Source organism: Salvelinus fontinalis, chromosome 6 (assembly GCF_029448725.1).
Source record: "Salvelinus fontinalis isolate EN_2023a chromosome 6, ASM2944872v1, whole genome shotgun sequence".
NCBI classification, from domain to species: domain Eukaryota; kingdom Metazoa; phylum Chordata; class Actinopteri; order Salmoniformes; family Salmonidae; genus Salvelinus; species Salvelinus fontinalis.
Window position 1 is genome coordinate 29,865,875 of NC_074670.1, and position 13,053 is coordinate 29,878,927.

General features: G+C 46.4%; 1 protein-coding gene across 1 annotated transcript in view; it reads left to right on the plus strand.

The window, feature by feature from the left end:
• Nucleotides 1-11,806, plus strand: part of LOC129857596 (G patch domain-containing protein 8-like) — a gene marked incomplete at its 3' end in the record, with an annotated part of 54,615 nt that extends 42,809 nt beyond the window's left edge. Inside the window, exons 3-4 of the mRNA XM_055926026.1 lie at nt 9,471-9,601; nt 9,913-11,806. Of these exons, the coding sequence (XP_055782001.1) occupies nt 9,471-9,601; nt 9,913-11,806 (2,025 nt within the window). The remainder of the gene's footprint in view (nt 1-9,470; nt 9,602-9,912) is intronic.
• Nucleotides 11,807-13,053: the final 1,247 nt, after the last annotated feature.

The following is a 13,053-nucleotide window of genomic DNA, read 5'->3' on the forward strand; positions in this document are numbered from 1 at the left end:
TGAAAAATGCCCCTTACATATTAATTTAGAATCCTCCAATCCTCTAAATGTAATTCTTGGCGGAGAGTCGCGTCATTGGCGAGAGTCAGGCGGCATTGGCAGAGTTGAAGAGGGCGAGGAACGAGATGGAGTCACAATCCATGCCAGGCAAACATGCAGATGATTATTTCAAATACATTTTAGTTGCAACAAGTTCGATCGGGTTTAAATCAGGAAACCTACATGTAGAGATGTAAAAAATATTTGTAGATATACTGTAGGCCTACCGTAGGCGACATGAGCCTAACTAGTGTTGAGTACTGTGTTGTTACAGTGTTGTAGGTCTTGTTTATTTAAATGTATTTTACTACATAAAGGTCTACTTACTGTGCTGGCGTCTTGACCCAGTTTATGCCCTCATTTTCATTGCAAACCATAACGAATAACTATGGGAATAAATGGAAGAGGCAAGTGGAAGGGGGAAAAAGTAAGGAACTTCTCTGTTGGCCCTGGAGGCCTTTTGAAAACATGTTTTCACAAGGGCTATTAGCAGGATAATAGACATGAAGTGGTCCCAAAAACACCTCTCTGACATAGGGTCCAGCATATGTCTTGGTGATGATCGGCCTTGGGCCGATTCCGGTGTGAGTTATCTGGCCCAGATGTATTACTTGGGGCTCAGGCCGATTGTGGCTACTCTCAGGCACGGGCTGCTTTATATAATTAACATTTAAATATAATTTTTTTCCCCCATATTTTCTCATTGTATCTATGATCCAAAAAATGTATTGACATTTCAATTTAATTATTTAAGAGTCCTGTTTAAGTAGTATTTTAGATACTTTGTGCAAGGCAATTGATCAGCATTAAAAACTTTGTGAATGGGCCACCCGAGTGGCGCAGCGGTCTAAGACACTGCATCGCAGTGCAAACTACGTTGCTACAGATGCTGGTTCGATACCCGTGCTGGCCGTGACCGGGAGACCCATGAGACGACGCGCAATTGGCCCACCAGGGGAGGGTTTGGCCGGCCGGGCGGTGGGATTTTGGTTTCTCTCCATCTAAAAACAGGGAGAAAACAAGCATAGCAGGCTGTTCTGCAAACAACATTTCTATGATGGGCTATTAGCAGGACAATAGTCTCTTCAACCATTACAAAGGATAGTCTAGTAGCTCGGCTACTGTAGGTGTGAACCCCCCCCCCCCCCACACACACAACTTGCAATGTATTAAGTACTCTAAAGTTTGACGTTTCTAACTCCAAACCTCATGCAACCACAAAATGTTGGATCAACCATATACTATACAGTATTTATGCTTTCCTTAATACCAGTCCACACAAGTTTCTTCAACTGTCTTCTGACTATGATTAGAGCGATGTTGATTGCCTTTGCCGATCGATGATCATCTTCAACCATCAGTGAGTCCATTTTACCGAGTCTAAAACCAGATTTGCCCCAACAAAAAAATACATCAAACCCTACAAATATATACGTTTATCAATAACCCTGATTTGTAATTGTAATGCAGGTGTTTATTTCGTTATGGATCCAAAGCTAATTACTATGGGAATAAATGTCACTGAATGACATGTGGTCAACTATTTCAGCACCGTTTCACGCTGCTCTGAGACCAGCATGGGGACTGGTCTGGATAAATTAGTCAATGAGATAAAAAAACAAACAAGAGAAGACACATGGTTAATGTTCTGGATGTTTTTTTTACAAATAATAATACTTTTTTATATATACACTACCATTTAAAAGTTTGGGGTCACTTATAAATGTCCTTGTTTTTGAAAGAAAAGCAAATTTTTTGTCCATTAAAATAACATCAAATTGATCAGAAATACAGTGTAGATATTGTTAATGTTGTAAATGACTATTGTTACGGCGTTCCTCTCTCTCTTCATAAGAAGAGGTGGAGTAGTGATCGAGCCAAGGCGCAGCGGGTTGTGAATACATGATGGATTTATTAAATAAACAAAACAGACAAAGACGAAAACGAACTATACTTGATATAACTAACAAAATAACAAAACGATGTAGACAGACCTGAACAAACGAACTTACAAATACACGAAGCACGCTGACACAGGAGACAATCACCCACAAACAAACAGTGAGAACACCCTACCTAAATATGACTCTTAATTAGAGGAGAACGCAAAACACCTGCCTCTAATTAAGAGCCATACCAGGCAACCAAAACCAACATAGAAACAGATAACATAGACTGCCCACCCAAAACACATGCCCTGACCTAAACACATACAAAAACAACATAAAACAGGTCAGGACCGTTACAACTATTGTAGCTGGAAACGGCAGATTTTTTAATGGAATATCTACATAGGCGTACAGAGGCCCATTATCATTAACCATCACTCCTGTGTTCCAATGGAACATTGTGTTAGCTAATCCAAGTTTATAATTTTAAAAGGCTAATTGATCATTAGAAAACCCTTTTGCAATTATGTTAGCATAGCTGAAAACTGTTGTACTGTTTTCAGCGGTAAAACTGTCCTTCTTTAGACTAGTTGAGTATCTGGGGTGGTAGGTTAGCCTAGTGGTTAGAGCATTAGACTACTAACTGGAAATTTGCAAGATCAAATCCCCGAGCTGACAAGGTAAAAATCTGTCGTTCTGCCCCTGAAAAAGGCAGTTAACCCACTGTTCCTAGGCCACCATTGAAAATAAGAATTTGTTATTAACTGACTTGCCTAGTTAAATAAAGGAAATATATAATTGTTTTATAGCATCAGCATTTGTTGGTTCAATTACAGGCTCAAAATGGCCAGAAACAAAGAACTTTCTTCTGGAACTCGTCAGTCTATTCTTGTTCGGAGAAATGAAGGCTATTTCATGTGAGGAATTGCCAAAAACCTGAAGATCCCGTACAATGCTGTGTACTACTCCCTTCACAGAACAGCGCAAACTGGCTCTAACCTGAATAGAAAGAGGAGTGGGAGACCCCGGTGCACAACTGAGCAAGAGGACAAGTACATTCAAGCATCTAGTTTGAGAAACAGATGCCTCACAAGTCCTCAACGGGCAGCTTCATTAAATAGTACCCTCAAAACACCAGTCTCAACATCAACAGTGAAGAGGCGACTCCGGGATGCTGGCCTTCGAGGCAGAGTTGTAAAGAAAAAGCCATATCTCACACTGGCCAAGAAAAATAAAAGATTAAGATGGGCAAAAGAACACAGACACTGGACAGAGGAACTCTGCCAAGAAGACCAGCATCCCCGAGTTGCCTCTTCACTGTTGAAGTTGAGTCATTACCCTTCCTCTCCACTCCTTACCTCTTATTTTCTAGTGCTTTTTTCCAGGTCTATGGTGCTGGAGGGAATAGCAGCTGTTTTACGGGATCCGGACCAATTGTACTATTTTGTGTGTTTTTTTGCGCTGATCTTAACTTCTTTTGTACATAATGTTTCCGCCATCGTTTCCTATGACTGAAAAGAGCTTTTGGACATCAGAACAACGATCACTAGCATCAATTTGGATGAGGATTTCTACTTCAATGAGTCGGGTCGAATGACATGCTGCTCATCCCGGACCAGGACCAAATCCCGACACTCAAAAATGGAAGAGGCGGTGTTATAAAGGCCAGCGTGCGGGATACCTGACAAGACTACATCGGCGAGTGGGTAAACCACCTCTTCCCTCGAACGTGCAATCACTGGAGAATAAACTGGAGGAGCTCCTTTCAAGACTATCTTATCAACGTGATCTGAAGAACTGTAATATCCTATGTTTCTCTGAGTTGTGGCTGAACAAGGACATGGAAAATATAAATCTAGCTGTTTTTTCTATACATCAGAAGGACAGAACGGCAGCGTGGGATAAACTCGGGGGGGGGGGGGGGGGGGGGGGGTGTCTTTGTTAACAAGAGCTGGTGTGTGGTCTCTAAAATTAAGGAAGTCTCGAGGTTCTGCTCGCATTAGTTAGAATATCTCATGATAAGCTGTAGACGATACTATTTACAGAGAGAGTTTTCATCTATAATTTTCATAGCCCTCTACTTACCACCACAAACCAATGCTGGCACTAAGACCGCACTCAACGAGCTGTATAGGGCCCTAAGCAAACACAAAAATTCTCACCCAGGGGTGTGGCTCCTAGTGGCCAATGATTTTAATGCAGGAAAAATGAAATCCATCTTACCTTATTTCTACCAACATGTCACCTGTGCAACAGAGGCGGAGACCTCTAGATCACCTTTACTCCACACACAGAGACACATACAAGCTCAACCTCCATTTGGCACATCTGACCATAACTATATCCTCCTGATTCCTGCTTACAAGCTAAAATACTCTGAGTTAAAGGCTAGAGCGGGAAACTAATCCAGATGCGTATAAGAAATCCTGCTACGCCCTCGGACAAACCATCAAACAGGCAAAGCATCAATTCAGGACTAAGATCAAATCCTACTATACTAGCTCTGACGCTCGTCGGATGTGACAGGGCTTGCAAACTATCATGGATTACAAAGGGAAACCCAGCCATGAGCTGCCTAGTGGCCCAAGCCTACCAGACAAGCTAAGAATACGTGAGAATGCTGTTCATTGACTACAGTTCAGCGTTGAAGACCATAGTGCCTTCAAGCTCATCACTAAGCTAAGGACCCTGGGACTAAACACCTTCCTCTGCAACTGGATCCTGGACTTCCTGACGGGCCGCCACCAGATGGTGAGGGTAGGCAACAACACATCCACCACGCTGACCGTCAACACGGGGCCCCACACGGGGCCCCTCACGACACCAACACCATAATTAAGATTGCCGACGGCACGGCGCTGGTAGGCCTGATCACCGACAACGATGACCCAGCCTATAGGGAGGAGGTCAGAGACCTGGCAGTGTGGTGTCGAGACAACAACCTCTCCCTCAACGTCAGCAAGACAAAGGAGCTTGTCGTGGACTACAAGAAACGGAGGGGCGAGCACGCCCCCATTCACATTGACCGGGCTGTAGTGGAGTGGGTCGAGAGCTTCAAGTTCCTCGGTGTCCACATCCCTAAGGAACTATCATGGTCCAAACACACCAATACAGTCGTAAAGAGGGCACAACTATGCCATTTCTCCCTCAGGAGGCTGAACAAATTTTGGCATGGGCCCTCAAATCCTCAAACAATTATACAGCTGCCAGATTGAGAGGGTCTTGACTAGCTACATCACCGCTTGGTACGGCAACTGCTTGGCATCCGACCGTAAGGCGCAGCAGAGTGTAGTGCATACGACCCAGTACATCACTGGGGCCGAGCTCCCTGCCATCCAGGACCTCTATAGCAGGCGGTGTCAGATGAAGGCCATACAAATTGTCAAAGAATTCAGCCACCCAAGTCATAGACTGTTCTCTCTGTTACCACATGGCAAGCGGTACTGAAGCGCCAAGTCTGGGACCAAAAGGCTATTGATCCGCTTCTAACCCTCAAGCAATAAGACTGCGGAACATGCTACTTGGACTATTTGCATTGGCTACCTTTCACCGGCTCTATGCATACTCACTGGACAATACCCACACACTCACACATACTACACTGACACTCCAATACACACATACACAAGCACATGCATATTGACGCCACATACACACACACACTCACTCAGACACACTTTCACGCCCTTCACATAGGCTGCTGCTACTCTGTTTATTATCTATCCTGCTTGCCTAGTCACTTTTACCTCTACCTACAGTGCCTTCAGAAAGTATTCATACCCCTTGACTTATTCCACATTTTGTTGTGCTACAACCTGAATTTAAAATGGATTAAATATTTTTAGTCTCCCCCATCTACACACAATACCCCATATGACAAAATGAAAAAAAAATATCAGTGTTTGCAAATATCTCATTAACATAAGTATTCACACCCCTGAGTCAATGCATGTTTGAATCACCTTTAGCAGCGATTACAGCTGTGAGTTTCTGGGTAAGTCTCTAAGAGCTTAGCACACCTGGATTGTACAATATTTGCCCATTATTCTTTTCAAAATTCTTCAAGCTCTGTCAAATTCATTTACAAGCCTTGTTATAGATTTTCAAGCAGATTTAAGTCAAAACTGTAACTAGGCCACTCAGGAACATTCACTGTCTTCCTGGTAAGCAACGCCAGTGTAGATTTCCGTTTTAGGTTATTGTCCTGCTGAAAGCTGCATTCATCTCCATGTGTCTTGTGGAAAGCAGACTGAACCAGGTTTTCCTCTAGGATTTTACCTGTGCTTAGCTCCATTCTGTTTCTTTTTTATCCTAAAAAACATCCCAGTCATTAACGATTACAAGTATACTCATAAGATTATGCAGCCACCACTATGCTTAAAAATATGGAAAGTAATGGGTTGTGTTGCATTTTCAGGGCATAAAGTTAATTTATTTGGCACATTTCTTGCAGTTTTACTTTAGTGCCTTATTGCAAACAGGATGCATGTTTTGGAAAATTTTCTTCTCACTCTGTCATTTAGATTAGTATTGTGGAGTAACTACAATGTTGTTGATCCATCATCAGTTTTCTCCTTTTACAGCCATTAAACACTAACTGTTTCAAAGTCATCGAAATCCTTGAGCGGTTTACTTCCTCTCCGGAGACTGAGTTAGGAAGGACACCTGTATCTTTGTAGTGACTGGGTGTATTGATACACCATCCAAAGTGTAATTAATAACTTCACCATGCTCAAAGGGATATTCAATGTCTGATTTTTTTACCCATCTACCAATAGATGCCCTTCTTTGCGAGCCATTGAAAAATCTCCCTGGTCTTTGTGGTTGAATCTTTATTTGAAATTCATTGCTCGACTGAGGAACCTTACAGATAATTGTATGTGTGAGTCATTCAAAAATCATGTTAAACACTATAGTCCATGCAACATATTATGTGACTTGTTAACCACATTTTTACTCCTGAACTTATTTAGCCTTGCCATAACAAAGGGGTTGAATACTTATTAACTGAAGACATATCTGCTTTAAGTTTCAGTGTTTGCACTTAACCCTAGCTCCTAACCCTGACCCTAAAACTAACCCTAGCTCCTAACCCTAACCTTAAACCTAATTCTAACCCTAATTCTAACCTTAACCCTAAACCGCCTAGAAATAGCATTTGACCTTGTGGGGACTAACAAAATGTCCCCAGTTGGTCAAGTGCTTGTGTGTTTACTATTCTTGTGGGTTCTGGTCCAACAAGTACAGTTAATCATGTCCACATACACACGGATAGAGAGTTAGTTATGTATTATGTATGCATCTGAGTAGGAATATGATTAATATTTCTCACATACCAGCATTTGGCATCAAAGACCCAAAGCTCCTTACTGTACGCTACCTACACACACACGTACGCAGGCACGTACACCAGTGTAGGCACGTAGACGCATGCACTCAAACACACATAAACCCCCCCCCACACACACACACAGCAGCAGTAGAGCACATCAAAGCCGTCTACAGTGAGCTGACAGTGGGATGTTAAGTAGTGAGTGATAACACACAGAAACACTCGTTTGTGTTCTGCTCACTACAGATTAACCTGAGAACTGTCAACATGTGTGTGTGTGTGTGTGTGTGTGTGTGTGTGTGTGTGTGTGTGTGTGTGTGTGTGTGTGTGTGTGTGTGTGTGTGTGTGTGTGTGTGTGTGTGTGTGTGTGTGTGTGTGTGTGTGTGTGTGTGTGTGTGTGTGTGTGTGTGTGTGTGTGTGTGTGTGTGTGTGTGTGTGTGTGTGTGTGTGTGTGTTTTCCTGGATTAGCAGGATGAATTTATCTGACATTGATTAGCAGCCACGGGAGGTGTGATGGTGAGAGTGTGCATGAATAAATGCATGCTCATTTGAGTATGTCAAGATGTGCCCTTAGAGTTTACTATGTGTGTGATTTCATGATAACAAGAGAGGAGAGTGAGAAGGGAGGGGTAGAAGGAGTAAGGAGGGAAGGAGAGAGAGAGAAAGACGGAAGAGAGGAGGGAAGGTTTGACTGAACGACGTCAGGTAGAGATGCAGGAAATAATCAACTGTTGGGATAGATAGTTAGCGGCTAGATAAAATGATGGAGATGCTGAGTTAGGTGTAAATATGATCAACTAATGAGAGCGAGAGAAAGAGAGAGGGAGGGAGGGAGATAGGGAAAGAGGGAGGGGAGACAGGAGAGGAGAGAGAGGCTGATAGAATAGAGGAGAGTGATGCAGCTATTGTCAGACACCTTACATCCCTCTACAGCCTGAAGACAGACGCACTGACACACACACACACACACACACACACACACACACACACACACACACACACACACACACACACACACACACACACACACACACACACACACACCACACACATATATATATACCTCTACCTGCCAAGTGCAGATAAAGGTAGGATGAAAAATGATTAACAAAGGAAGGCAGAGAAAGAGAGAAAGAGACATGAATCACTATTTCCCTGAAAGAGCTGGCACGCCTGAAGGAGCAGACCGATGGAGAGGAAACCCACACAGTGGTCTGTTTCTCAGCACTGATGATACAGAGACGATGCTTGCTGTGATCTTACGAGTTCCAGGTTCAGTTCTGGAGGGTTCTAGGGAGTTAGAGGTGAGTTCCAGGTTCAGTTCTAGAGGGTTCTAGGGAGTTAGAGGTGAGTTCCAGGCTCAGTTCTAGAGGGTTCTAGGAAGTTAGAGGTGAGTTCCAGGTTCAGTTCTAGAGGGTTCTAGGGAGTTAGAGGTGAGTTCCAGGTTCAATTCTAGACGGTTCTAGGGAGTTAGAGGTGAGTTCCAGGTTCAGTTCTAGAGGGTTCTAGGAAGTTAGAGGCGAGTTCCAGGTTCAGTTCTAGAGGGTTCTAAGTTAGAGGGATTTTAGGGCCTTCCAATGCAGTTCCTGTAGTGCTGTTTATGCTTTATTTATCCTATCAGTGGTCTGTAGTTTCTATTAGTAACATCATCTCCCTGCCATACTCCAGTCAATGTCTTCAATGTAAGATTTCAATAAGCAGGCTTAATCACTGAGATTCGCGTAATGAAGTAAGTTTCCGAAATGATCCTCTTATGATGAAGTCCATATTAATGTGACAGATGGTTGCTGGCATTTAGGCTGATGATTGAAGGGTTGATACACTGCAGCCTGCTGAGAGATGACATTCTGACAGACTGCAACACTCATCATCATTAGGCTTATAACACTGTCAGTCCTCAATCATCACCATTCTCCCTGTGATACAGTTTCTATGGCAGAGCATGTAGAACCAACATGTTTCTCTCTATCAGAGTTGAATGAGTCTGTAGACACATACTTTTGATTGATAGACAATACACACTCAGAGATGGATCTTCCCACAGATAGAGGGAGCTGAAATAGAGTTTCCACACAACGCGCACACACACACACACACACACACACACACACACACACACACACACACACACACACACACACACACACACACACACACACACACACACACACACACACACACTCTCTGACCCTCTCCTCTCCTCCTTGTAGAGACTGAAGGAGTTGAAGCAGAGGGAGTTTGCTCGGAACGTTGCGTCTAAGTCGTGGAAGGACGACCGCAAGCAGGAGAGAGCTCTGAGACGCCTGCACCAACTAGCACTGCTACGACAACAGACACACAGGTAAGACGGTGTGTGTGTGTAGAGACCTGCTTTCCAATCGCACTGCAGGGAAATCTCTATGATACACACAAACTGTCCACATACGCTCACGTGCATACACTCTGTCAGTTTCTCTATTCCTCAGAGTGATGGATATAAGAGCTGGCCTAGATACTGTAAGCACAGGCTGAGTTAATATAACATGAACACTCACAGTAAACTGCACAATATGGACAGAGTTTCACATTTTCACATTTTTATATTTATTCTGTTCTCCGCTATCCTCTCGTCCCCCCCCCCCCCCCCCCCCCCCCCCCTCTCCTTTGCACCAGGGTACGAGGCCAGGTTGTTAGGTTCCCAGGGACAGTGAGAGCTGAGATCCAGCATTCAGAGAGACACTGTGGAGAGAGAGACTACAAACCAGGGGACCACTATGTCCCCTTGACCCAAACAGGGTTAATCCAAACCACAGGGAACTCCCAGCGACCCGCTGTTACCCTACCTCTAACCCAGCCCCAGACCATCCCGCTCAGCCTCCAGGGAAAGGACTCCCCCCATCTCCAAACCAAGCCTCTCTCTCCCTCCCAGCCCCAGCAGCCAGAGGATCCTACCCACATACCCACCTTCCCTGGAGGGCCCTTCCAAGCATCCCCACCCCTAGCCTTGCATTCCAGATGTGGATCTTCTCTGGAGAATCCCCAGCCTCGCCTGAACAGCTCTCCCCAGGACCCTGACTTTCCTTGGGGCAGAGACAGAGGAAGGGTGGGGGTCTCCTTCTGTTTCTCCAGGAGGGGCCCGAGGCTAGAGCCATCTGCCTCTGTCTTCTCAGACCATCAAGAGGAGGAGGGGAGAGGAGGAGGAGGAGAGCAGATGAAGGAGAAGGGAAGGGGAAGAGATGAACTATGGCTGCGTCACCCAGACAACCTGTTAATAGGGCAACCAACCAACAGCCTTCACCCCGGAAACAAGACAGAACCCTCAGGCGGGGAAGAGGGGGGGGGGAGAAGAGAGAAGAGAGGAGGGGAGGAGAGAGACAGGTTCTCTGCTAGCCATGACCCAGGCTGTCCTACCCACAACGGCAGACTGAGAGAAACAGACCAGAGCTCTGAACACGGGACAGCAGATAAGAGGGAAGAGGGGGAAGAGAGGGAGGAGAGGAACAGGGGTACAGAGCACAGACAACAGGGCCATGAGGTGAATCAGACTCCTATGTCTGACTCCTATCTCCATGTGGTTGCCAGAGACGGATCCACCCGTCTGAGATGGCCAGTAGAACTGCTGCAGTTTACCACAGCCAAACCACACCTCTCCTACAGCTGTAAGCCCACACACTGGCAACCCCACACCAACCCACTACACTGTAACTCTGAACACAACCACAACCACTGTCAAACCAAGTCACACTGTAACCACTCAGCAAGCCAGCAGGAGACAGAGACACACACAGAAGAGTCCAACCCCCTCATGTTCCCTAGCTCCCAGCCTCCTCCTCAGGACACAGAAAATGTAGAATCCAATACAGATCTATATACAGAGACAGGCGGGACAGATGAGGGAGCCACACACTCATCATCCTGTCACGTTGTAGAGAAGACAGAAGCACATGGAGTGACAGCAGCCTTCCAGGCAGAAGCAACAGTGCCAGAGAGTGGAGGTGAATCTGGGTTCAGATTGCACCACCCCCTCTTCGGGAATGGTGACCCCCTTCGCGGTGACAACACTCACACAAACCCCCACAATCCCCAAAGAGGCAGATTAGGAGGACATGTGATACAGGAGAGAGATCGAGCCGTCAGAACCCCCAGGCCTAAATTAGAGGCTGTCATCCAGCCTTGCGCTGCCGTTTGTGTGTGTGCAAGTGAGGTTAGATGTGTGTGTACGCACACTGCCAGCTCACGCACACACTTCGTGGGCGGTTCAGTAAGCACTCCGACAGATGTGTCATGCCAAAATGTAAACGACAGCACAAAGAAGAAGAGGAGGAGAGGGGAAAGGTATAATGGGACTTCAAATGAGGGTGAGGGAGAGCGGCAGCGTCTTAGGAGCGTCATAACCTCTGTTTCCACCTGGTGGGGCGGAAAGAGGAGATGTGACAGAGACAGAGGGGGAGAAGGAGACAGGGAAATAGAGCGGGAGGGCGAGACGGGCGGAAAGAGGAGATGTGACGGAGACAGAGGGGGAGAAGGAGACAGGGAAATAGAGCGGGAGGGAGAGACGGGCGGAAAGAGGAGAAGAAAGGCAGGGGGAAAGAGGAGGAGGGGGGGGAGGAGGAGGAGGGGTGGGACTCTGTGCCTTCTGGGGGAGTGTGACTCTGAGTCTGTGCCCTGCTCTGACAGACAGAGGCTTCACAGGAGTCACAGTAGAGACCAACATCACTATAACTATAACTCTGCACCAAGAGTCACAGAGAGGACAGAGTACTACAGCACAGAGTCTCAGCTGTATAGAGAGATAGAGAGAGAGAGATATGGAGAGGTGGAGAGAGGAGAAAGGCAGGGATGGCCTTTCTACTGGAGTTCAGACTCCTCTTTGTGTTCTACTTTCGGGTCGCCCTGGGAAAAGGCTCACAACCTCTCAGTGGCATATGGTGGTCTCCACGGTTGCAGCGGGGGCTACCCAGTCTACAGTCGCCATGACAACATCCATGGTAGCAATATTTCCTGTAGCCCAGTGAGGAAGAGTAAATACTCCCACAGAAACAGGAAATACATGAGTAGGAAGTGGTCAGAGAGTGAGGAGTGGGAAAGAACAGAGAGTGGAAGGAGGGAGAGCTGGGATGGAAGGAGTAGAGACTGTCGGGAAAGTGGTAGGGAGAGAGGGAACAGGGATTGGGGGAGTAGGAGGCAGGGTTGGGTCAGCAGGTTATCCAGCCCTGGAGGAGTCAGTGGAAGGGGCTGGCAGGGGTATCTCTCGACCCCCAGTCACAGAACTCTGGAGGGTTTCAGGGGGTGGAGATCTAGTCCTGGGGAGGGAAAAGTCTGGAACAGAGGACCAGTAGACTCAAGCCCAGACAGATGTACCTGGGGCAGCAGTGACAGTTGGGAGGACAGGGGGACATACTGCAGGGAGGACAGATACAGCTGGGATGACAACTGGGAGAGACAGAGGTCCACTGAAGGTAGAGAGAGCTGGAGCAGGTGGGAGAAGGGATCCCGACCTTGCCCCAGCCCCAGACCTGATAGTTTTAGCTGGGACTGGGCAACCAGATGCCCTGACCATAGACACAGCCCCAGTCCTGGTTCCCAGTCTCTTCCCAGTGTGCAGGTTACCAGATGCCCCATCTCTAGCCCCTGGCTTGATTCTAGCCCTGACTGGCTGCCCCGACAGCCCAGCCCAGGCTTCTCTAGCAGCAGCACCAGTGTGTCAGACCTGAGTGGGGGGTGGAGTAGCTTTAGTACCCACTCAAGACTCAACCTGACTGGGAGAAAAACAACAGGGGTGCCCAGGCGAGCACCATGTCCCTCACCCACCAA